The sequence below is a fragment of the Balaenoptera physalus genome (genome assembly GCF_965194825.1).
Source record: "Balaenoptera physalus genome assembly, chromosome: 11".
Classification (NCBI taxonomy): domain Eukaryota; kingdom Metazoa; phylum Chordata; class Mammalia; order Artiodactyla; family Balaenopteridae; genus Balaenoptera; species Balaenoptera physalus.
The window spans coordinates 70,209,887-70,235,843 of NC_138896.1; the positions used below are offsets into that span (position 1 = coordinate 70,209,887).

Below are 25,957 nucleotides of genomic sequence, written 5' to 3' on the forward strand. Positions count from 1 at the left end.
TAACCAGGTGAGCACTCTCCCCACTCCCCACACAGGGGTCCCTGCTCGTTGAGCCTGAGGGCTTCCCACACCACCTGCCTTAAGAGACGAGGCTTTGCTAGGCCAGTTTGTTGCGGGGTTGGCATGAGGAATGGTCTTAGTGACAGTGAATCACTTGGCCCCTGGTATCCACATTCTCATTCCCTCCTCAGTTTCTCATGTCTTGACCAGCACCCCTACCCCAATCAGACCACTGTGGTCAGTGAGGAGACAACACCAGGACCCACGGACCTTGTGGCGGTCGCCAGCCACCCATCTCCCTGGGGAAGTGTCTACAAGACCAACATTCTGTCCCTCCATGGGCAGAAGCACATATCAGATGGAAGGTCCAGCACTTAGATCTGAGATAATGCAAGAAGGGGGACTTGCAGGCAGAAGCTAGCTGACAGGAAAGGACTCTGTGGTTCCCCAGGGCTGACTAGAGCCAAGTGATGACCCAGGGATGAAGCCTGCACCCCAACATCCCCTGCTGGCCCCCTTCCAACTCAGTCCTCCAGTGCCCAAGGCTGCCCCATCCCGAGCAGGATGACTCAGATCCCACTGTCCCCCAACTATCTTCCCATCACCTTTACCTTGCTTCTCTCGTAGTGACTTCTGGAAATTTAGTGCCTCCTTGGTCATGTCGATCTCCCGCTTGATGGCATTGATACGCTGTGTGGTCTCGCTGGCCCTTTTCCTCCGCTCGTTCAAAATGGATTTGTTTTCTTTGAAGATGCGGTTGATCTCACTACCCCGTTCGTTCTTAAAGTCCTCAAAGGCCACAGGCTTGGCGGGTGGGGTGCTGGGCCTGAAGATGGAGGGGAAGGAGGAGGGAGAAATGGGGCAGCTGTCTTGGAGCCACCGGGCACTTCACCTTTCTTCCCTGGGGCTTCTGTAAGCAGGAGGTCCGAATTCCTGGGCACCGCGTACCCCAGATGGGAGCTAAACTGTGTAGGAATCATTCTCTCGTCTCTGTTTTACTGAGTACACAAGGGCACGTGACTATTGCAGAAAATGAGGAAAGTAAGGAAAAGTTACAAAAAAAAAACCCAAAATACCACTCATTACCTATTGGCAACCACACTTTAGTGTATCTCCTTCATTTCTTTGATAACTGTTTTAATATTTGGAGTCATGCAATATATATAATTTTACATCTTACTTTTTTCACAGAAGCATTCTTTCATGCTATTAAGAACTCTTTGAGAACTCTAGTTAATAAGATGTAAGATGAAGTGCTGGGCAGGGGAAAGTAGATTGTCTGCAACTTACTTTGAAATCCATTTTTTAAAAAAAGATGGATGGAAGGATGGAGAGAAAGACACATGATGAAATACTATAGGAACATTAATGGCAGAATCAAGAGGGGGTTCACTATACAATTCTTCCAACTTCTCTGAATGTTTGGAAATGTTCACAGGCTGAGGAAGAATTCTTCATGTACATCTTTGTACATTTCAAGGGCAGAGAAAATAATTCACTTAGTGCCCTTTCCCTAATGTCAACTATTGAAGGTGTTACCAAAAATTTTTTCTTTTGCTTTTTAAATTAATGACACAATCTTTTTGTATAAATCTTTGTCTACATCTCTAATTATTTCCTCAGGATAGATTCCTAAAAACTCAATCACTGACTCACCACAGAGAGGAACTGGGTGGCTGGAGGAAGGGTCTCATACCTGAGAATTTTGTATCTTTTGAATACATTACTTATTCAAAATATGCAAATTTAATTATTTAAATAATTGCTATTTGGAGGGTCTAAAATGATTCTGTGTATAATTGTGTATCTTGGATGACTCCTGAGGTTGAACCATTTTGCACGTGTATAAGCCATCATATTTCTTCTTTTTTGGACTGTGCTCCTAGTCTTTGCCTATTACCCCATTTTATTTCTCTTCTATCTGCAGGTGCTCTTTCCTTGTCATACTCTGATTTTGTATGATCTGGTGCAGCGGTTACTGTTAGGTGGTCACCTGGGTGGGTGTGATTCCTCCTTTGGGGATTCCGAGGCAAGGGGCTCAATACTGGAGGTCTCCCGGTCCTGCAGAAGCATGTCTTTGACATCTCCATCCTTGGAGGATGGGGTCAACTGGGTCTTGGAGGTGGAAGCATCCAAGTCCTTGCCACTCACAGGGCTGCTGGCACCCTCCTTTCTTGCCAAGGAGCTGGAAGGAGAAGGCAGGGAGACCCCAGGCTCAGTGTCTCTGACGCTGAGGGGAGTAATCTTGCTCAGCACTCATACACCAGAAGCCCCAGCCCGCTCAGCTCCGATCTTGAACATAAACCCAGGCCAAAGGGCAAAGAGTACAACCCTAAGCCATGCAGATGGGGAGGAAGAGGAGAGAATTTCTCTCTCTTTTATCAGAAAAAGAAGTCCTCCTTCCAGCAGTCTCAGCAGGAGACACCTGGGAAGAATGGGCAGTCTCCAGTTTGGAAGCATAAGGACCTTTGGGGTGGGCCACAGGCTCTAAGGAGCATCATGGCTGCTGAGGTATTAGTCACACAGGCATCCCCGGGAAGGAGTAGCAGAGCCCCCACCCAGGGTGTGTCTGTCTGTGGACCAACAGTAAAGAGAGACACGTCTGCCCCGCTGCTCTGACCAGTCCACGACTTGCTCTCCCACCTCTATCAGTGCCCACACCAGCTCTCCGGAAAGTAGCCATCCTCCCTCTCCAACTGATGGCACCCAGGGTCCTCCCTCCCAGAGAGGTACATGTGAGCAGGACTGAACTAAAGGGAGGATGTCCATGGCTCCTTCCACTGTTTCCTTCTCTTTTCTTCTTCTTGCAACAGGTGTGGCTTGGGGGAACCAAGCCTCGATCCATTTGTTAACTGCACTAATTACCCAACGGCAGAACAGAGAGGCTGGGGGTGTGACCGCCCTCCTGAAGAGGCAGGAGGAGGCCAGGGCATCCTCCTACCCGACTCCAGTACTGCATGTGACAGTTTTCTACAATCAGCTCTGGCCCGTGTCCTTTTACAAGTAATAATAATGGTAACAACTTACTTGTATTGAGGTCTTCCAGGGACAGGGACTGCATTTACTCACTTATCCTCAAAACCACCCCAGTGACTGATGCTATTATTATTATTATACCCATTTTAGGGATAAGGAAACAGAGGCAGAGAGGCTCTTACACCTCACAGAAGGTGACCCCCTTGGGTGAAAGAACTACTGAGCAGGGAGGTGAGCCCAGGTGTTACCTCCAGAGCATGTGCTTTGTCCACCACGACACAGCACTTCCCAGGGAGGCTGGTTCATTAAGGGAACCTTGACACCCTGCATCTACAAACGAGTCTTGCCTCAAAGGTGAGCTGGAGTTTTTAAGTGATGTGGGTGCCAATTAGCCGGGTCACAGAAGGAACCTGGTGGTGGGGGCTGGGTTTCCACATGAAGTACCGGAGGGCGAGTGCCGGCCTGGCTTCTCACTTCCACTCTACCACACCTTAGCAACGTGACCTTGGAATGAATTCCCCTCTCTGAGCCTTTGTTTCCTCATTAGTTAAAATGGAGACATGAACTCCCACCTCGTGGAACTGCTGTGAGGATGACAGGTGACCGGCCCCAGCCTGGGCCCCACAGATGCTGCTAGTATTGGCAGGAGAGGTATCCATTGTGACCACCCCATAACTAACACTGGGGGAAGGGAGGGACAGCTTATGTCCTCCCTTTCACCAGCCACGGAGGGCCAGGTGCTGATGAGCTGGAGCAGCAGGAAGGTCACTCACCTGAGCTGCTCTTTGAACATCTTCTTGGACTTGGATTTCTTCCCGGGTCTGGTAGAGGAAGGGGCGACTCCGAGTCCGAAGCCTTGTCCGTCAGGCTCGCCCACTAGGTGGCCGTCAACGTCCACGAGCCCTGCCTGGACAGAGGCCAGTTGCAGGTCTGTGGTTAGATTAAGGTTTCAGGCTCCCTGGGGAACCAGGCGTATATGGACCAAAGGTGGACATGTTCATCCCACACACCGAGATGTGGCTCCTGCTGATGTCACTCCAGGCTGTCCCCAGCAGAGCTGTCTCTGACCACCCTACTCAATGTCCACTTCCTACATCAACTCCTCTCATGGTCTGGTGTCTCATTCCATACTCTGAGGCTCTTGGGGCCCGTTTCCAACCTAACTCTGGGAATTGGTCTTGTTTACTACTAGCCACATCTCCATTTTATGGAGAACATTTTGAACTCATATGCGGTTTACTCCTGCATGGGTCACCCCATGCTCATGCTGGTGTTACCTTTACCTGTTGCAACCCTAGATCTGCTTTAATGCAGGACACTCGCTGTCTCTGGAAAGATCTGGGGATGGAAAAATCTGATGTGAGTCTTGTCGGCAAGAGGCAATTGTGCTTACCTTCTGGACAGCAGAGATGGCTGCGAAGTCATTCTTGTCTATGAGGGTGTACTTCCTGCGCAAAGCGGACTCCACTTCCTGTTCCTGTTGGCTTGGGAGAGAGAGTGAAAGAACCCCTCACAGCTGGAGCCATGCTGAACCCACTGCGGCAAGCACCAAGTACTGGAGTTAGGAGTTGTTTGTGTGTGGCCCCTGCGACAGAGCCACATCCTCATCATGAACCAGACCAGACAAAACATGCTCATTCCCCTGCTCCCCACTCCCCAGTGCGTGTACCCCTTGTCCAGCCCCCAAATCTGCAGGGGCCACCTTATGTGCCAAGCACAACTGCTCTAAGATGACCTTTAACAAGGACCGTAAGCCTGCCTCGGCACCATGCTTCCCCACCTGTCCGTCTCTAACAGGCCCTTCAAAATCACATACCCAGCTTCTGTGATACCATCCAGCATCAGCCAGTCAGGCTACAGGTATGTCTGTACTCAAGTAAACCACAAATCCCTCCTGAGGTGGGGAGGGGGTTGTGGGGAGTATCAAAGTGTCCTGCTCCGGCCATCTTCAGGGCTGGCACTCCATAAGGACCTCCTGTCCAATTAATAAACTCAGGAAACCAGGGACCACCTCGTCTCTGAGTAGCCCTTGAATGGAGGGCTGTCCTCCCCACTTCCCCCAGGGGAAGGGAAGGGCAGGAGGATATGAGAGCTCAGGCCCACAGACACCCAGGGCCTGCCATACCCAGAGGCCTCTGATCTGGCTCCTCACACACCAGAGAGAAGGCAGTGCACGTGGAGACCGGCATCCATACCATGGGAAATGAAAATGGCAGCCTGACGTAGGAGTGGGGTGGATGGGGTGGGTCCCTTACCTCAGAACCACCCGGAACTGGTTGAACACCTCCTGGATCTGTCTGAGGTTGATTATCTGGAGGGAAGAGAACAAGGCAGAGGTTAGACCAAGGGCACCACGGGACCAGGGCTGTGTCTGTGTTAGTAGAGAAACCAGGACCCCTTGGCTAACCCGTGGACCATCTGTCTCAAGAATGGGACATCTGGGACTTCCCTGGTAGCGCAGCGGTTAAGAATCCGCCTGCCAACGCAGGGGACACGGGTTTGATCCCTGGTCCGGGAAGATCCCACATGCCGCAGAGCAACTAGGCCTGTGCGCCACAACTACTGAGGCCACGTGCCTAGAGCCCGTGCTCCGCAACAAGAGAAGCCACTGCAATGAGAAGCCCGCACACCATGACGAAGAGTAGCCTCCGCTCACCACAACTAGAGAAAGCCCGTGTGCAGCAACGAAGACCCAACACAGCCAAAAATAAATAAATATTAAAAAAAAAAAAGAATGGGACATCTGCCAATACCCTCTCAGCAAAGTGGCAGTCCAGCCCTCCTCAAGAACAGAGGAACACCTGATTAGTAGTTTTAAAACTATTTACTGCGACTATAAAAATCACCTTTTCTGAGTGAAGACCTCTATAAAATTAAAATGATTCTAGTTCTTGAAAATACTAAGAAAACATTTAAATAAAATTTATTGTCCTCAGCTCTCTCCTGCTTCCAAAAGGTTCCATTACGAACCTTTCTGTGTGGGCACAGACACACTCACCTGTGGCTGAAGAAAGGCCATCAGCTTCCCTCTTGGGCCTATAGCCCGCCAGCATTACCCTCGACGCCTTGGTCAGTCTGGGGCTGCCCTTATTAGGAAGACCAGAGCAGCCTGCCCCTCAGTTGTCCCAGGCTTGCCTCTGGCAGCTGCTCACAGTAACAGGCCGGGCAAGGTTCTGCCCATGAGCTCCCTGGTGAGAGGTCTGCCAGCCTGTGCTATAAAAACAATGCATCTTTCCCTGTGTGGCTGCTGTCTCCTCCTCCTTGGCCCACTCCAGCATGGGCCCTGGGGGTTCTGCCTTGTAGACAACCAGCATGACCGTCATCCTTTAATGCCCTCACTCTGCCTGGCACAGTCAAGCCCCTGAGGTGCTGCATCTCAGTTCATCCCAGCTCGGTTTCCCTCCCAACCACACCGTACAGGTGAGGCCACCAGAGTACACGAGCTTGAGCATTTTCCTGAGGTCACTCAGCAAGGAGATAGCTGAGCTGAGATTCGATCCAGGGCAGCCTAGCTCCAGGGTCCACACTTGTGCCCCCAGTGATGGACCACCTCCTGTATATTCAAGGCTGTTTAAGGCTGTCAGCCACTCTGTGGGTCACCTACAGCCCTGCAACCCTAAACATGGATACCGAGGCCCTGAGGTGGGCTGAAGGGCCCTGAGGCCAGGAGTCCAGCACCACCTACCCTACACCCCCTGTACCCTCTCAGTGTGAGGTTCCAAGGCTAGCACAGCACGCTTCGGGGTATGGCCGGGAGATGGAGGCCCGGGCCAGCTGGACACGGTGGTCCTGAGGGGCTCCTTACGTCAATCTCGTCCAGCGTTCCCTCCAGGTACCTCCGCACCTGGGAGTTGATCTCGGCAATCTGAATTTCATCCATGGGGTCATAGTTCACAAGGGTACGGTTGGCCTTGGAGGAGGAAAAGGAACATATTGTTACGCTCCAAGCACCCAAGCCCAAGCGGGGTGGCAGGGACCATTCTGAGAACCAAAGTGGGGAGGTTGGGCACAGACCCTGGCCGCCCAAGCCAGCTCCATTCCCTTCATCACCACGTCCTGGCAAGGAGGGCCTGACTCACAGGCCAGGTGTTCAGGTCAGCAAGGGACAACCAGGTAGGGCGGGGAAGGAGAGGCTGCCCAACAGGGGGCCTGCTACTCCAAACAAGGGGGTTCTGCTGACTGAGTCTCAGCAGACTCTGTAGGATGAGGGCCACAGGAGGGAGGGGGCAGCCTCTGCCTTGAGGCTCCTCTGGACCATGAGCATTAGCTCAGACAGGCTACTGGAGGACTCCTGCCCCCACCCCCTGCCTTCATGGCTCCCTGCTGCTGTCCCCACCTGACCATCCAGCCTTGGTCAGGGGCCACCTCTCCTGACCTTGACCCATCATGCTGTCTGCCCCTGTACCCCTGCCAGGCCTCTGGCCCCTGCCCCTCATCCCCCTGCCTACTGCCTGACCATCTGACACCCCTGTCCACATCTTCTTGTTTGTCCAGTGTCCCTGCCTACCAGACATTCCTGGTCCCCCAGCCCTTCTGCCCCACCCCCGAGTCTCTCTACTCAGCCCCCGACCCATCTGGCCCCCTGTCCACCCAGTCCCTCCGCCCACCCAACCGGCTCTGCTCATCCAGCATCCCTGCCCTGACCCTTTGCCCCCTCCCAACCTAGCCCTTCTGCCCCCCTGGTAACCTGACCCTAGTCCCTCTAGCATTCTGGCAACCACGCCCCACCACCACCTCTAGCCCCTTACCAGGCTGTCATGGATGGCTAGTTCCTGCTTGAGCAGTGCCAGCTCCTTCTCCAGGTTCTTGACCATCCGCTGCCAGGGAAACATATTGTGTGGGGCGGGGGGGTGAGGAGGAAAGCAGGGAGGACGGTCAGAGAAGCCACCCTGCCTCTTCCATATCAAGCCTATAATTCCCCACCTGTGCCTGGACATCCTGGCTCTTCCAGGTAATCCATGGGGTGTGATCTCAGCATCTGGATGATTCCCTCCCCACTGGTGACTTTTCCCCAACTGGGTGACTTTAGGGTTTGAGGGGGTCTCAGCAGTCCCCTGGCCTCTGCCTCTTACTGCAGAGGAGACTGAGAACAGAGTGAGCACGGGCACCCCTAGGGCCACCTCAAACCCTGACTCCCAGGAGCTCCAGGATACTCCAGTCCAACAGGGTAATGGCCCTCTCAGTGCAGCCCATGCCTCCAGGGTGCATTGACCCTCATCCTTCCCAACCACTACGCAAAGCATTACCATTCCCCACTGATAATCAGGTATGCCACCTCCAATTTATTGCTGCTACAAAAAATGCTGCAAAACATCTTTGCACTTACATCTTTGTATACGAAAACACAGTGATCTATGAGCTCTATGTGATCTGCCTTATTACTTCTTTCCTACTCTTTTCCCCCTGCTCACTTCACTCCCACCAAATGGGCACATTCCTGCCTCTGTATTGTCTGTCCCCTCTGCCTGGGACACTCTCCTCCCAGGTATTTCCATGGCTCACCTCCCTCAAGTCTTTGTTCAAAAGCTTCTAAATTAGGCGCACCTCTATCACCTCATGTAAAACTGCAATCCCCTCCCCACCCTCACACCACTCTTTTTTAACATCTTGCTCTACTTTTCTTTCATAGAACATATCCTAGAGCAGTGTTGTCTAATAGAACTTGCTGTAATGATGAAAATGTTCTGTGTTTGTGCTGCAAGCCACATAAAGCTATTGAACACTTAAAATGTGACTGGTGGGACCAAGGAAGTGAATTTTTAATTTTATTTAATTTTACTGATTTCAGGGGACTTCCCTGCTGGTCCAGTGGTTAAGACTCCGCACTTCCACTGCAGTGGGCACGAGTTCGATCCCTGGTTGGGGAATTAGGATCCCGCATGCTGCGTAGCACAGCCAAAACAAAAAAATTTTTTTTACTGATTTCAGTAGCCACATGTGAGTAGTGGCTACTGTATTGGACAGTGAAGCTCTACAACTTACCTATTTTGGTTTTAAGAAAAATTATATATATTTAAGGTGTACAACATGACGTTTTGATATACATGTACACAGTGAAATGATTACTACAGTCAAGCTAATTAACATATCCACTAGTTACCATTTTTTGTGTGTGTGGTATGAGCATCTGAGATCTACTTTCCTAGCAAATTTTCAGTACACAATACACTACTATTAATTATAGTCACCATGCTATACATTAGGTCCCCAGAACTAACTCATCTTAGAACTAAAAATATGTACCCTTTGACCAACATCTCCCCATTTCTCAGCCTGCCCCCACCCACTCCTGGTAATCACTGCTCTACTTTCTGCTTCTATGAATTTGACTTTGTTAGGTTCCACATATAAGTGAGATCATGCAGTATTTTTCTTTCTGTGTCTGGCTTATTTCACTTAGCATAATGTCCTCTAGGTTCATCCATGTTGTCGTAAATAGCAAATCTAGAAATGACTGATTTCTTATGCTTATTATATCTATCTCTCCCACCCCCAGCAGACTGTCAGCTCTTCAAAGACAGAGATTTGTGTTTCTGTTGGTACACTGATACATCCCAAGTGCTTCAAAAAGTGCCTGGCACATAGTAAGTACTCCATAAATTTTAGCTGAATGAATAAATGATACATTTCTAGAAGCAGAATTGCTTAGTCATTTTACATTTGATAGATACTGTCCTAGTGTTTTTCATATAAGAAGCACAAGGGACTTCATGCTGAGAACCTTCACTGTGAACAACAGGGCTTCCTTTAGTTGTCAAAAAATGGCCACTGGAGGGAGCCCCTGACAGCTGGTTCTCAGGACTGGTGACCAAAGCTGTCACCAGTCTGTAGCAAGGGGTCCTGGTGTCCCGGTGGCTCAGTGGAAAATCGGGGCACAAAGCCTGAACTCAAGACACATGACCAGTGTCCAGGTTCTGACTCTGCCCCTCTGGACATCCTCAAGATGGTCCTTCAGGTGGACTCCCTGTGAGGTGAACGGGAGAGGACTGGTGGCCAGCCCCTACTCATCTCCATCCCCTCCTCTCAGCTGAGGGATCTCAGCTCTAGAAAATGCGCTACACCCAGCTAGGAAAAGTCTGGCTGAGCTGCTGGGGACCTCCAGCTGGATGACTCTGTCCAGTGTGGCATGAGGAGCCAGGTTAGACCTCTGGGCCAATCAGGTGATGGTGGAAATGAGCCATCTGCTCCCATGGGTCACCAGCCTCTATGCTGCACCCTGAGAGTATGGAAGCCACTTCTCCTACTGCCTGGCAAGCTTAGTGGCCTCTAACTTGCCCTCTTCTACTGACTGGAAAGAAGCTGCTTGGAAATAGGGCTGAAGCAGAAGACCCCACAGAATAGGGTCTGGCAGCACCTCCTGGCTGACCAACTCCCTTATAAGAAACAGGGGCATTTTCTGGATGGAAAAAAAATGCCTCAGAGACAGCACAGACCCATGTAAGTTCCTTGATGGTTAGGTGTTTCCATCATAAACGTAATGAGGATAATTCAGAGAGTTCTGCTTAAGTCCACGCCAGATTGTGAGCAGCTATCAGCCTAAGAATTTTCCCTATTTTGACCCCACGGCAGCACGCAGGTGTGCTTCCTCTTGGCAGAGTAGGGTACCCCAAGTCTCTCTGCTGTCTGTTTATGCCCGTGGCTCACAACCCTTACACCACCTCACAGAGTCACAGAATGACATAGTGGGAGGGTTGCTGGAAGTCATCAGTCCAACCTCCTAGTTCACAGATGAATATCCTGAGGCTCAGAGCCTGAGCAACTCACCACAGAGAGCTGGTAGCAGAGGTGGATCAGAAACTCAATCTCCCACCTTACAGCCAGCCCCACCAACCAAGGAAACTCTACAGAAGCTATTCCACCCCCTTGAAAAGAGGTATCAGTACTGAAAATGGTGCTGGAAACAACCTGGGAATACAGGCTACAGTCTAGGAAAGGCAACAACCAAAATAATTTTCCAGGTCTCTCTCGAGAACTCATACATATAAAGGAAAATGCTTATCATAAAGATTACAAACACATTTGCATTTGGTGACATGGCAACTTGGCTGTCCAGGAACAACAGTGCAGATTTCAGAACAGGAATTACATTAAAATGAAAGTCCTCGCTGCCAGGTGCAACGCCCACTCAGCCAGGTTCACAGGTGGTAATGTGGTAGTCCTAAGCTAAGAGAGCACCAAATAAGAAAATAAGAAAAATAAATAAGAAAAGCTCCAAGCTACAGAAAAGCATAGAAAATAATGCCATGAAACCTTGGGAAGACCACCCTAAAATCTGACTTTAACAGCATGCCACCATATTGGCTTCAGGTGTTTTTGTTTTTGTTTTTTTAAGAAATAAAACATTTCAGATAAATGTGAAGCCCCTGGCTACCCCACTCCAAATCCATTCCCCACCCTGACATCCAGAAGGAGCCTCTGCTCAGTTTGGTCTTTTCACTCCCATACATTTTTTCTTTGTACACACATCTATCCACTAATGATGATCAGCATTGCTTTGAATGTTCTTATACTTGGTATAAACGAGAGATGCCACCATTCAATCCCCAAGTTGTTTTCTCACTAGAGATTATCCATGCTCACAGCTCTAGCTCTGGCTCCCTCCCTCTGCAACCTACTTAGCTACTCTTCTGTTAAAGGCTATTAATCATGTTCCTAACTTTTCACCATTACAACAAGCAGTGCAGCACCATCTTCTATAAGTCTCTTTATGTGCATATGTGAGAATGCTGCTAGACTATATACCTAGAAGTGATACTGCTGGTCTGCAGAAGTGACTAGAGTGCTAGCTAACATTCCCTGAGCATTTACTCCATGACAGCACTGTGCTAAAAGATTCCTACCCATTATCTTGTTCTTCACATCTCTTTGAGAGTGAACTCTGTTACTCCTGCCTTAGAAAGAATAAGTATCTCGCTGAGGTTATACAGCTGACGAAGAAAAGAGCAGGCTGCTGAACCAGTATAGCCCCACGCAGGGGCCAGCGCTCTTAACTACTGTGCCCGTCATTCTCCAAGTGTGGTCCAGAACAGCAGCAGCAACAGCACTGGGGACACTCATAAGAAATTTGAATCCTCAGCCCCCACCCCAGACCGATGGAATCAGGAACTCTGGGAACGGGTGCAGTGACCTGTGGTTCAATGAGCCCGCAGGGTGATTCTGATACCCACTCAAGTTTGAGAACCACTGCTCTAAGCTCTACTTCCTCCTCAACCTCCAAACCATGGGTTAGATCCACAGAGTCCCCGGACTGTTATTTTCCTTCAGGATTTAGAATCTGAAAAGTTTAGCTAGTTTGTCATGGGTTTAGGGCATGTATATGTTCCTGTCTCCAGTAACTACGATTGCATAAGCATGTTAAAGGAAAACCAAATTATTGGTAAATGTGTTTTTACTTTACTAGATGTTGCCAAAGTGCTCTCCAAAGTGGTTGTCAATTACACTTTGACAAGAAATAAATAAGCATTGCTGTTTCTGCACATACCATTGTTTCTACATTGTCAGAAAATTTCTAATTTTTGCTAGTCTGAGGGTGGAATTCCACTAAGGTTTTAACTTGCATTTCCCTGGCTAATGGTGATGCTGATCATTCTTCTGATTGGTCAGCTGTTTGCTGAGAGGGATTGCTCAGACTGGGAAGAAAGAAGTTCTGTAGTGACCTAACCAGATGAGTCTGAGAGATGGTCCACACTGATTTAGCTCAGAAACAATTAGCTCTAAGGACTCTCATGCAGAAGCCCAGGGCACTCAGAGGCCTTGAAGCCCCACATAGGAATTGGGTGGGGGCCTAACCTAGCCCTTTCACCTTTGTGGCAGCCCCCAAGGGACTCTAAACACTGGCCTATCCCAGAGCAGAAAGGGACTGACCCAGGATCACATGGGTATCTTTGGTCAAGGCAGGAAGGGAAGCCAGGCTCTTGTGACCCAGGCAGCAAACCCATACACCTTCCCCACAGCGAGATAGCTGCCTACAAGCCCCTTAGTACCTCAGCGTCATACTTTTCATTGATGGCAGGCTCAGTGGTGACCAGCTTCATCCTGCTGGCAAACCGCAGTGAAGACAGCTGAAAAACAGATCAGACAGACCTCTAGGTTCTTGGTCAATTACTTGTGAGTAGAGATATTCGCAAAACAGGTTAAAGGATTCCACTAGAAAACAAGTCTCCCTGCAGAGAGGAATGCTCCATGGGCCCATGGAGTGACGTCTGGGGGTCCTGCCCAAGTCCCTCTGGGGGCACAGCCAGCCAAGGGTAATTATGGCTGGGGGCCCATGGGGTGGCCACAGAAGCGGGCACTTGGGAAACAACCCCACTGCGCTGATGTTCCATGAGGAGTGGAGGGCTGCTCCCTGGCAGTGAGGAGCAGCCAGTGAGCCCTGACACCCCAGCCTCATACTGTGCTGGGCTGACGCGGAGCCCTGAAACAGGGAAGCCGACTTGGAGGGGGGATGGGTAACCCAGAAGTAGCCTGAGGAAGGCCTGAAAGGGCTCTTCCATTGGACAGTCTTGCTTAGTGGTTAAGAGCTCAGCCACCAACCAACTGACTGCACAACCTCAGACAGGTCTTGTAACTTCTCTGTAAAGTTGGGAAGACCTGCCTCACAGGGTCACTGGCAGACTTAGTGCTGAGGTATGTAATGTGCTCTGGACAGAACTGGCCCACAGAGAGCCCTCAGGAAGAGACCCCTGTCATTTTAGTTGGAGTTGCTCCTGTGTGAGGGTGAAATCAGACTCTCCTGCTGTAAGCACAGCAGCAAGTGTGGCCACGACTCCCTCATACACACATGCGTGGTCACTGCATAAAGCAACACAAATCATGACAGGAACAGTTTTAAAGTATTAAAGCATTTGGAGAAGAGAATCATGAGCTTCCACACCCCCAATATGCCTTTGTCCCAACCCCCGATACTCTTCCAGCAGCTCCTTAGGGCTCCTATGGGCTCAGTCCTAATCAGAGATCCCAGGTGGTGTGGGCACAAGCCTCGGAGGACAGCAGGTACCAGGAGAGCTGCTTCCTGTGTGACCATCTCAGGGGTGGGGATAAGGGGAGAAAGGGTCTTCCACGGTCTTGGAGGATGTATTTCTTAACCAGGCAGCCAGGAGGCCCAATATTCATATGACTCCTCTTGGGGTTCACTCATGCTTCGTTATGCTGTGAGACCAGTAGGTGCCTGAAGGCTTCCTCTGGGGATGCTGTCTGCACGTCAGCTGGAGCTCCCCTCTCTGGCCTCCCAAGTCCCAGGGCACTGGGTATGTGGCAGGAGAACTCCCCCTGGAAGCTGGGATGGTCCCTAATGCACCAAGCTGGGAGGCCCTGAAGGAGCATCTTGCCCTGCAATGTCCCTGGAAATGACCTGTTTCACCTAGTGGATTCTCCAGATGACTGAAGCTTGCCCCAAACATCCACATTTGAGCAAAATGTCTAGGGAGAGATTTCCAAACCTATCTTATTTAGGATGGGTAGGGAGGAGAGGCGGGGAGCCCCAGCCTGGGTGCCTAGCTATGTGGACTCACCTGTGTCACTGGCTCACTTCGTATTTCTGCCTCTGGTTCTCATAAGCTTCTCACCTCCCCGGGTCACCTGTTTCCTGCTGCTGGATTAATCTCCCCAAGTCACAACTCTGGCCACAGCCCTCTCCTACTAAAACCTGGTGACAGCCCCAGCCACCTGGAGCAGAATAGCCAAGGCCTCAGCATGGCCGCCAGGGCCTATCCAGCCGCTGCACCTTCTTCTTCTTCCTCTCCTTCCTGAGATCCTCGCTGCAGTGGCCAAATACTCCTGGCATGGGCCAGAAAACACAGTCCTTGCCCCACAAAGCTGGCTCTCAGCCTTCTCTCCTCACATAGGCCCCCACACTGAGCTTGCCACCTGCCTTGCCTCTTCCTTGACATGGCTTCTGCCCCTTGGTACTTGGTATTTGGATCCTGGCTGGGCCCCCTTCAGCAATTTTGGCTCAGACTCATCCCTGGATCCCTCCACCCTTGACCATGTCTATAGCTACTGTGTCAGTTTACCCAGCCCTGGCATGCATGAGGAGGAATTCCATCCCAGCTGCATTGGCTGTCTTTACATACCGTCTCTTCTAACTGGGCGGCTTCTCCATAGATGTTTGTCACAAGGACCATATTGCAATTTCCCCCTGCAGAAAGCAGGACACAGAAGGGTCATGAACCATGTGTGTTTTCTGCCAAGAGATTCCTTTGAGGCTGGTGGGCGGCAGAGGCGGGAGGGCTCGGAACATTTGTGTCCCTTCAAAATTCATATGTTGAAGTCCTAACCCTCAATGTGATGGTATATGGAGGTGGCGCCTGCAGGAAGTAATTAAGTTTACATGAGGTCATGAGGGTGGAGCCCCATGATGGGATTAGTGCCCTTGTAAGAAAAGAAAGAGACCAGAGCTCGGTCTCCCTTTCTGATCTCTTTCTTTTCTTTCTCTCTCTCTCTTTGCCATGTGAAGACACAACGAGAAAGTGGCCATCTACAGGCCAGGAAGAGAGTTTTCACCAGGAGCCATTCCTGCCAGATCTTGATCTGGGACTTCCAGGTTGCAGGACTGCGAGAAATAGGTGTCTGTTGTTTAAGCCACCCAGTCCGTGATATTTTGTTCTAGCAGCCTGAGCTGACTGAGACAGGGTCAGAGAGGACACACGCAAGCATGCATGAGGCTAGGAGGCAAGGGGAAGAGGAAGAGAAGCAGGAGAGGCTGTCAAATGTACCTAAAAGAGGAGCTGGGGGAAAAGCAGAGGAGAGAAGGCCTGGGGTAGGGCAGAGGCCTCTAGGCCAGGGCTTTGCTTATGGGGGGGGTTGGGGGGAGCACTCAGTTAATAATCACTCACCAACCACCATGCCACTGGGCCCAATGCGAAAGCCTGGGAACACAAGGATAACAAGACACAGCCCCAGCTCCTCAGTCAGGGAAAGGAAGACATCACAGGAGAAGCCCTCCACCTTGGTCTTCAAGGTGATGAAGGATTCTGCCAGCTGGTTCAGGGAAGAGGGGAAATGAGAAGGTACTTCCGGTAGAGGCAAAAGCTTAAGCAAAGGTTCTGAGGAGTGAAGAGAATGGCATGGGGGACATGAGAGGGCACTGTGCTTGATTCTGCCTTTCCAGGTGTGCCTGGGGTCACTGTGAAAAGGCTGCAGGTAAGTCCATGCCACCAGGAGGGAGCAATTCCATTATCACCAGTAACAGACATGCCAGGCCTGTCCGTCCCCGCTGTGCACCAACCACACCCTCACCTAAGGAATCCTTCAGGGCGTGGGTGAGCTTGCACTGCCGGAAGGGGATGTGGTCTCGCTTCTGGTCCCCGAGGGCAATGATGGCCTGCTCCAGGAATGACAGCGACTTGTTGATGTAGGTGGCTTCCTTCAGGACTCGGCCCTCAGACTACAAACCAAAGGTCAGTTCCTCATCAGACCAAGTGGAGAGGCTGCCCCACAAAGAACACTGCAGGTCTGTGGCCAGGCCAGAGCCTCCTTCCCAGAACCGGGTCTTCTCTCCCTGTCATGGGATTGTATTGTATCCACCTTGGGCTAATGGGAACACTCACAGGAACACTCGTGCAAATATTCTTATGAATGAATGCTCATGTGAATATGAATACTTATGTGAATATATGAATACTCCCTTAAGAGTCACACTATTATGAATACACATGGGAATATTTGTGTAGATACTTGAGCAAATAATCCTGGGAATATACATTCATTCAATACACAAATACAAACATTAATACGAATGCACATAGGAATGCTCATCTGAATGCTCTTGTGAATACTTACGTTAATACGCTCACATGAATATTTATGTGAGATGAAAAATTAATGCAAATGTTCATTGTGTGAACACTCACACTGATACATAGAGAAATGCTAATACGAGCATGGAGCATTGACTGAGCACTGACTGAGTGCCAGGCACTTTGCTAAGAATTTAGGAGCCATCATCTCATTTAATGTTTACAAAAATCCTGCCAGGTAGGAACTGCCTCTCTGTTTCACCTCTGCTAGTTCTGTCCCTCCAGCTCCACTGCGCCTAGCTCGGGATGGTACTCACGAATGCCCAATGAGGGACGGCCCAGGTGCACAGAAACTAAGCCGGAAACAGAGCTGTGGCTTCTTGAGGAAGAATTTCCTGCTCCCCCACTTACCCCAGACTTCCCCAGCCTCTCCGAGCCTGCTAGATCCACCAAGTTAATTTTGGAAGTGATGTACTTTTCGTCTGATAAGGTCCGCGAATGGGCCTATGAAACACCCAAAAAGAGGTTAAACTGTCACAGGGAGAAGGTTCTTACTGAGCAGGCCCCATGGGAATCGACCACCCCTCTCGGCTCTTCAAAGAGCTCGCACTTACCTCCACGTAGATTGTGAAAATGCAGTGTGACCTAGATGAGTTCTTGTTCATTGTGTGGGAGGCTATAATCCTGTTGGTCTCTCCCTGAAGAAGACGGAAAACACAGACAACGTTTTGAAATATTAAAATAACATGGCATTTGGATCATTTTTCAATTATGCAGAAATGATATTTACATCACTGCTATCAGCCAGGCCTTCCAGGGAAATCTCATTTATAAACTAGTAGAATATAAGACAAATTGGAGTCCAGACCTATACTTTCACTCACTGCTAGAGATGTGTGAATTTGTATAATAGTTTTCTTTCTTTTTTTTTTTGGCCACACCATGCAGCTTGTGGGATCTTAGTTCCCCGACCAGGGACTGAACCCGTGCCCTCGTGAGTGAAAGCGCCAAGTCCTCACCACTGGACCACCAGGGAACTTCCTGTATAATAGCTTTCTGAAAAGCAAAGCAGCAATAAGAATTAAGAGGCTTAAAAATGTTCATGAATATTGAATCATAACCAACCTACATATCCAACAATTAGGGAATGGTCTAGCTGTACAATGGAATGTTATGCAGCCAGGAGAATGCTGACAAATAGTTTGTTGTTGTTGTTGTTTTATAAATTTATTTATTTATTTATTTTTGGCTGTGTTGGGTCTTCGTTGCTGCACGCGGGCTTTCTCTAGTTGTGGCAAGCGGGGGCTACTCTTTGTTGCAGCGCGTGGGCTTCTCATTGCAGTGGCTTCTCTTGTTGCGGAGCACGGGCTCTAGGTGCACGGGCTTCAGTAGTTGTGGCTCACGGGCTCAGTAGTCATGGCCACGGGCTCTAGAGTGCAGGCTCAGTAGTGTGGCACACGGGCTTAGTTGCTCCACGGCATGTGGGATCTTCCGGGAGCAGGGCTCGAACCCGTGTCCCCTGCATTGGCAGGCAGATTCTTAACCACTGAGCCACCTGGGAAGTCCCGACAAATAGTTTTTAATAACAGAAAAATGCAGAATCCAAAATCATAGCAAACTGACTTCTACAGCACAATAAAAGGACTATACACCACAACGACATCCTTGCATACCCCGGGATGCAAGGATGGTTTGACATACACAAATCAATGTAATACACTTCATTAACAAAATGAAGGACAAAATCATATGATGGTACAATCTAAGGAATGCAAAAGCATTCATAGAAGAAAGAATAAACAGATCGTGCTACCAAGATGTTAATAATGGTCACTTCTGGGTTGGAGTTTATAGGTGAATTTTTTATATATACAGGCTTGTGCTTTCATATATTTTTTTTACAGTGAACATGTATCACTTTTAAAAGTTAGAAAAAGTCAATAATTTGTTTCTTTAAAGGGACAGCAGGCCCTTGCCTCTAATTCATAGGATTGGGCACTATGACCAGAATACACTTAAAAAGGAAATGTGGTGGAAATGGCCGTCCTTAGAGAAAGAGATCCTTGCAGGAGGGACTCCGTCTCCTTAAAGGCCCCTGAGAGGTGCTATGAACAAGCCTCAAATCAGTGATGCCACGTTCCCCTGGGGAGAGTGGAGCACCCGAAGAGGAGGGGAGGCCCTGGGCTGTGGAGGAGGCCTGGCTGGCCTCCAGGCTATACCCTCATTGCCTCATACTGTCCACCTGTCCTGCAAATTCAGTGACATTCACCAAGAGTACAAGGGGTCACTTCACCTTTATCTTTCAGTCCCCTCTTTCTGAAGTGCCCTCTTTGCTTGTCTTTCTGCCTTCTAATTAAGCAACCTCTGAAGGCCAGAGAAGTGTCCTTTCCTCCATGAAGAGTCCTTTGCTGACTGCCCTCCCCCTAACCACATCCATCCAGGTGTCTGTCACTCCTGGAGCACAGTTCAGATTGTGCCCTGGTTGTCACGGGTTTCTTCCTCGTCCTTCTCCACCCCACAGCGAGCCTCTTTAGGCCTCACATTTATCCTTCCACCATCACTTCCTAGCAAGGACATGGCCCTTGAGGAACTACTGCTGCAAACAAACATGCCTGGTTCAATTCTAAATATGAGTGCTGAGGCAGTGCCAATCATGCTTCTGAACAGCATCCACTGAGCACTTATTGTGTGCAAGGCTCTGTAGTCAGTGCTCCAAATGCATCATCCCATCTGGTGCCTCTGCTATGGGAAACAATGCGGAGGCTCTTCAAAAAAAAATTTTTTTTTAATTTATTTTATTTATTTTTGGATGCATTGGGTCTTCGTTGCTGCGCGCGGGCTTTCTCTAGTTGTGGTGAGTGGGGGCTACTCTTCGTTGCGATGCACGGACTTCTCATTGCGGTGGCTTCTCTTGTTGTGGAACATGGGCCCTAGGGCACGTGGGCTTCAGTAGTTGTGGCTCGCAGGCTCTATAGCGCAGGCTCAGTAGTTGTGGCGCACGGGCTTAGTTGCTCCGCGGCATGTGGGATCTTCCCGGACCAGGGATCAAACCCGTGTGCCCTGCATTGGCAGGCGGATTCTTAACCACTGCGCCACCAGAGAAGCCCTCTTCAAAAATTTTAAAATAGAACTACCATATGATTCAGCAATTCCACTTCAGAGTATTTATAAAATAAATCACGGGGATGTAATGTACAGCATGGTGACTATTAATAATACTGTATTGCATATTTGAAAGTTTGAAAGTTGCAAAGAGAGTAGATCTTAGAAGTTCTCAGCACACAGAAAAAATGTGTAACTATATATGGTGACGGATGTTAACCAGAGTTATTATGGTGATCATTTTGCAATATATACAAATATTGAATTATTATGTTGTACACCTGAAACTAATATAATGTTACAAGCCAATTATACCTCAATTTAAAAAAATGCCTGATCCCATCTGATTCTCATAACAATGTTTTGGGGTAGGTTTAAAAACAGTGTCTCCACTTTTATAGATTAGCAAACTGCAGCTTGAAGAGATTAATGATTTGCTCGACATTAAGGCTTCATAGATTGAAAGAAACCTGAATTTGAGCCCAAGTCCCCAATTCTAAGTTCTACACCTTTTGCATTGTATCACAGCCCAAAACATCAAGGGGGCCTTCCAGGAATACAATGGACTAAATATTCAGAAAACTTCCTACTGCAAAACACCTAAAGATGATAGAGAGAATATTTAAAAATTCCTTTTGAATGCATGGCTGAGACTGCAAGAAAGTAAGGTCAGGACCCAGGGCCAGACACAAAGCAGGAGCAGGAATCCAGGAACTGCAAGCTAGAGCCAATGCTTTTATTGCCCTGAGGGCACCTGCAGATGGGGGTGCTGTATGATAGCCCTTGCTGGATTTCTTGGTGATTCTCTGAGCAATGAAATTGACGTGTTATAAAGATAGAGAATATCTCCTTTTGCTCCCAAATCCATTTGCTCTTCACATTCTGAAGGTGGTAGACCTAGAGCCACTTGTATCCTCCCTCACCTCCCTCCACTCCCATCCCCCCACCCAAGCCATCTGTTACATTCAAAGGGTGATAAGATCTTTCTCCTTCAGAACCAAAAGCTTAACTTCCAGGTAGAGACCTTGCCCTCCTTCCCTAAGAGAGGATTTACAAAATAAAAGCACATGCTCTCTTTCATTCTCCCTTTCTGTCTCTAGCTGCACCGCCCCCCACCTCCGCCCCACCCCGCGCTGTGCTGCAATCTCTCTCTATCCTAACAGAGGGGAAGAGGAGTAAATGTACCAGCTCCTATATAAGCTCTGAGATTCGTAACTTTGGAATTCCTCTCCAATAGTACAGACACCCTCTCCCCTCTGTAGGGCTTCCCTGGTGGTGCAGTGGTTGAGAATCTGCCTGCCAAGGCAGGGGACACAGGTTCAAGCCCTGGTCTGGGAAGGTCCCACATGCCGCGGAGCAACTAAGCCCGTGCGCCACAACTACTGAGCCTGCGCTCTAGAGCCCGCGAGTCACAACTGCTGAGCCCACGTGCCACAACTACTGAAGCCTGCGCACCTACACCCCATGCTCCACAACAAGAGAAGCCACCGCAATGAGAAGCCCGTGTACCGCAACGAAAAGTAGCCCCCGCTCGCTGCAACTAGAGAAAGCCCGTGCGCAGCAACGAAGACCCAACGCAGCCAAAAATAAATAAATAAAATAAATAAAAATGTTTTTCAAAAAATCTGATTTAAAGAGACCCTGGATTGGTAATGTTCCCTAGGCTCCTGAAAGAAAAAACTATTCTCTAAAGTAATATAGTCTCAACCCAAGCCTCAGAAAAGACCCACTGATAAAGGGCCAAGGGAGTAGAGCTTATAATCAAATTACAAAGTATATTTGTTATGATAAGGTAACATTTTATTTTGATTCATAGAACATTTGGAAGAAATATACAGGGAGGTCCTCTCTACCTTCTACTCAGCCTCTCCCTATGATTAACATCTTATAAAACGGTAGTACAATGTCAAAACCAAGAAATTGACATTGGTATAATCCACAGAGCTTATTCAGATTTCACCAGTTATACAACTTATTTGTGTATGTATGTCTGTATGTGTGTGCATTAACTATGCAAGTTGTTATTTCTAGGAAAAACGAGAGCGAAAATATAAATATGAACGAATATATAACTTCCAAACTAGTAAAGAGGGAAACAAATATAATAAAAAAAAATCCAATGAAAAAGAAGGCAAAACAGGTAAGAAAAATAAATGGGACAAAGACCACACAATCAAATGACAGATTTAAACCCAAGTATTTCAGTAACTACGTTAAGTGCAAATGGAAGGAAGTGCTTCGGTTAAAAGATAAAGACTGTCAGAGTAAATTTTAAAAAATCCTCTCATATGCTCTTTACACAAAAAGCCAAAACAAGAAATTTATACACATTCAACTAACCTAAAATTAAGAATTTTTGTTCATCAAATAACACATCAAGAGAAAAAAAAAGTCACAGGAAATAGAAAACATTGTAATACACACAACTGAAAAAAGAACTAGTTTTCAGAATATATAAAGAATTTATACAAACAAATAAGGAGAAAAAAGACATCTGTAAAGAAAATAAACAAAAGACATGAACAGGGAAATCCAAATGGTCAATAAACACATAATAAGGTCCTTAATCTCACTGGTAATCAGGGAAATATAAACCACTGAGTGGGACCACAGTGGGAAACACTACACACCAGCCAGATTGGTCAAGATTTTAGGGTCAGAATAATGGGAATTCTGATAACCTGTTATGGGAGTATACCATTGTGGAAAATAGTTGGTATCATTTAAGAAAGCTTAAGACACACACACTGTATGACTCAGCAATTACAGTTCTTGATTTTACCTAGAGAAATTCATGCTTATGTGCACCAGATATACATACAAGAATGTTGCTAGTTCTCGTTCCTAGTGGCTGTGTCTGAAATACACCCAATCTAGGAAAACCCAACTGTCCATCAGAAGTAGAATGGATAACTAAATTGTAGTATATTCACACAATGTAATATGATGAAAGTGAAAAATATACAGCAACATCAGATGAACTACACATAAAAAGTAGATAAAAGGTAAAAGAAATAAGACAGAATTCATCCTACGTGATTCCTTGTATATAAATTTCCAAAAAAGGAACTTATGCTGCTTGAGGAAACATAGGTGGGATGCTCCAGGTGGTAAAGCTATAAAGAAGACAAGGAAATGATTACCATACAAGTCAGGAGAGTGCTTACTTCAAAGGGTATGAATAAATAATTATTCATGATTAAAAAAACTCTTCACAAACTTGGACCTTCTTTAAACTTAAGCCACCAAAAACCTGCGACAAACATCATTCTTCATGGTGAAGTGTTAGGAGCAACAATAAGACAAGAATGCCTCATTGCTGCCACCTGGGAGGCTCCTTCTTCTGTGTACATGCAAGGGATCCAGGTTTCTATCACCCCTGAGGACACCTAAATGCTTTTTTAAAAAAAAGTTTTATTTGGGTTTCCTGGTGGCGCAGTGGTTGAGAATCTGCCTGCCAATGCAGGGGACACGGGTTCGAGCCCTGGTCTGGGAAAATACCACAGGCCGCGGAGCAACTAGGCCCGTGAGCCACAATTACTGAGCCTGCGCGTCTGGAGCCTGTGCTCCGCAACAAGAGAGGCCGCGATAGTGAGAGGCCTGCGCACCGCGATGAAGAGTGGGCCCCGCTTGCCACAACTGGAGAAAGCCCTCACACAGAAACGAAGACCCAACACAGCCATAAATAAATAGAAATTTTTTTTAAAAAGTTTTATTTGACATAAATATACATATATATATATATATATATATTTTTTTTTTTTTTTGTTAGGCTGTCCCGCATGGCATGCGGGATCTTAGTTCCCCAACCAGGGACTGAATCCGTGCCCCCTGCATTGGGAGTGTGGAGTCTTAGCCACTGGACCACCAGGGAAGTCCCCGACATATATTTTAAACACCATAAGACTCATTGTTTTAAGTATACAATTCAATGATGTTTAAAATCAGTAAAATTACAGGGTTGTGCAACCATCACCACAACTCTATTTTTAAAATGTTGTATCACTCCAAAAAGTTCTCTCAGGCCCATTTGCAGTCACTTCCTGTCCCCTCCCCCAGGCAACTACTAATCTGCTTTCTGTCTCTATAGATGTGGTTATCTGGACATTTCAAATGAATGGAATCATACAACAGGTAACTTTTTTATTTCTTTTACTTAGCATTTTTTTGAGATTCATCCAAGCTGTAGCATGTATCAGTGCTCCATTTCTTTTTATTGCTAAACAGTTTTCCATTGTATGGATGTACCACGTTTTGTTCATCCATTCTCCGTTGATGAATATTTTGGTTATTTCCGGTCTTTGGCTATTATGAATAATCTTAATATGAATATTTGTGTACAAGTCTTTGTGTGCACATTTCACTTCTCTTGGGTAGATTTCTAGGAGTAGAAGTGCTAGGTCCTATGATAAAATTAATGTTTAACTTTTTAGGAAACTGCCAAAATGGTTGCACCATTTTACATTTCACCAGCAATGCATAGAGTTTTAATCTACATGATTTTTAAAAGAATAACATATCCCGGGGAATTTTTTTATTGATTTGTAAGAGCTTTTATATACCAAGGACATTAATTCTTATTTTTTTCTATACCACAAATGCCTGTGATTTAATGTTAACTAAAAGAAAAGGACAATTTCAACTAAGTAAAGAAAAAACTTCACAAGAAAAAAAACTAGAAGGAAATAAGCCAAAATACACATTATTGTTGCCATATGTAGAAAACAGATGAGTGAATTCTTTTTTTGCTTCTGTATTTTTCATTACTATCTGAACTTGCTAAACAAGCATATATTAATTTTCATTCTGGTTATCAAAGTAAGTAAAAAACTAAGGAGGGAGGAAAAGAAAAAAAAAAGGAAAGGAGGGAGGAAAGGTAAGGAGGAAGGAACCCGTAGACTTGATCACCTCACCTCAAAAAGGAGGCTGAATGCATCCTCCTCCTGACTTGTGAGGTGGACCGACAAGCCCTTAATGAAGACCCCCTGAGGACTTTCCACGATGGTCATAGGTGTGACCGAGGGTTCAGCGTAAGGCAGAGTGGACAGGAGATCAAACAGGCTCTCATTATAGATTTCCAGGTAGGAAACACGCACAGTGATGGCCTGTGTGGGGCATTCTTCGATCATCTTAAAAACCTAGATGGGAGATTGGACAGCAGTCACTGAGAGCAGAACTCCAACGGCCAGCCAGTGCTAGGGGAGTTCTTACCTTAGGAGGGAATCCTTGCCCTAGAAGAGTTTACAGTCTAGTTGGTGTGATGGTCATCAGCAACAACGATTATTAGTAGTTGCAGTCTATCGGGCAATATTTATTATCATCTTGTAGTTTTTTTGAGGCCTGACTTACAGATTGGCTAATACTTGTACAGTCTCAAGAAGTAGAGGCATGATGAACAGAAAGGACTCTGGAGTGAAGATCTCTTGTTTTGTGGGGTTTCACCACATATAAGCTTCTTTCAAATCCATTTTTTAATTCTACCCTCATGATGCCACTGCGACTGAAGCAGGGCAGGGGCAATACCCATCTATGGTGGCTCAGCTAGTAAGGGAAGAAGTCAAGCCAGAACTCAGCCTTCTCGACTCCTAATACCCTCCCCAGTGCTTATCAGCAGGTGACTTTGGGCTGGTCTTTTCCCCTCTCTAGACCTTAACTTTCTTATCTGTTATATGGGGAGTTGGGCTGGATGATCCCTGAAGTCCCCCCCTTGCTCTAACAGGCTAGATCTGTGCTGTCCAATATGCTAGACACTAGCCACAGGTGGCTCCTGAGCGCTTGAAATCTGGCTCGTGCAAATGAGGAACTGGATTTTAAATTGTATTTAATTTTAACTAAAAATTTAAAACTGATACTAAATTCAGTTACTGGTAAACTTTTAAGTATGTTTGGAACAACCTGGGTTTATAAATCTACCTTTTCAACTGTAAATTTCATGAACTCTAAATACAGAGCAGCTCTTTCTGATGAATATTTAGTGTCTTAAATAGAAATGGGCTGTAAATGTAAAATACATACCAGATTTCAAAGACTCAGTATAAAGAAAAAGAATGTAAAATAGCTCAATAATTTTCATATTGATTACATGTGGAAATGATATTTTGGCTATATTGAGTTAAATAAAATATATTATTATATATCATATA

The 25,957-nt window shown here is 47.2% G+C and overlaps 2 protein-coding genes across 11 annotated transcripts in view; one reads left to right on the forward strand and one right to left on the reverse strand.

Annotated features, from left to right (window-relative positions):
* KLHL18 (kelch like family member 18) overlaps positions 1-25,957 on the forward strand; it is a 152,892-nt gene that overhangs the window by 63,881 nt on the left and 63,054 nt on the right. For 2 of the 3 annotated variants that reach the window (XM_082411984.1, XM_082411985.1), the window contains exons 4-5: positions 9,473-9,560; positions 23,905-23,948. In XM_082411984.1, the coding sequence (XP_082268110.1) occupies positions 9,473-9,560; positions 23,905-23,948 (132 nt within the window). The remainder of the gene's footprint in view (positions 1-9,472; positions 9,561-23,904; positions 23,949-25,957) is intronic. The other variant, XM_082411987.1, reaches the window with a different exon arrangement.
* Positions 1-25,957, reverse strand: part of KIF9 (kinesin family member 9) — a 49,545-nt gene that overhangs the window by 14,407 nt on the left and 9,181 nt on the right. For all 8 annotated transcript variants that reach the window (XR_014250519.1, XR_014250520.1, XM_082411977.1 and 5 more), the window contains 13 exons: positions 24,728-24,952; positions 17,327-17,410; positions 17,124-17,216; positions 16,213-16,360; positions 15,048-15,112; positions 12,960-13,037; positions 7,725-7,793; positions 6,782-6,886; positions 5,232-5,287; positions 4,370-4,460; positions 3,750-3,883; positions 1,994-2,185; positions 612-826 (listed from right to left, as the gene is read on the reverse strand). Coding sequence is in view for 6 of the 8 variants with exons in the window: in XM_082411977.1 (XP_082268103.1) it covers positions 612-826; positions 1,994-2,185; positions 3,750-3,883; positions 4,370-4,460; positions 5,232-5,287; positions 6,782-6,886; positions 7,725-7,793; positions 12,960-13,037; positions 15,048-15,112; positions 16,213-16,360; positions 17,124-17,216; positions 17,327-17,410; positions 24,728-24,952 (1,555 nt within the window). In the remaining 2 variants the exon portion in view is untranslated. The remainder of the gene's footprint in view (positions 1-611; positions 827-1,993; positions 2,186-3,749; positions 3,884-4,369; positions 4,461-5,231; positions 5,288-6,781; positions 6,887-7,724; positions 7,794-12,959; positions 13,038-15,047; positions 15,113-16,212; positions 16,361-17,123; positions 17,217-17,326; positions 17,411-24,727; positions 24,953-25,957) is intronic.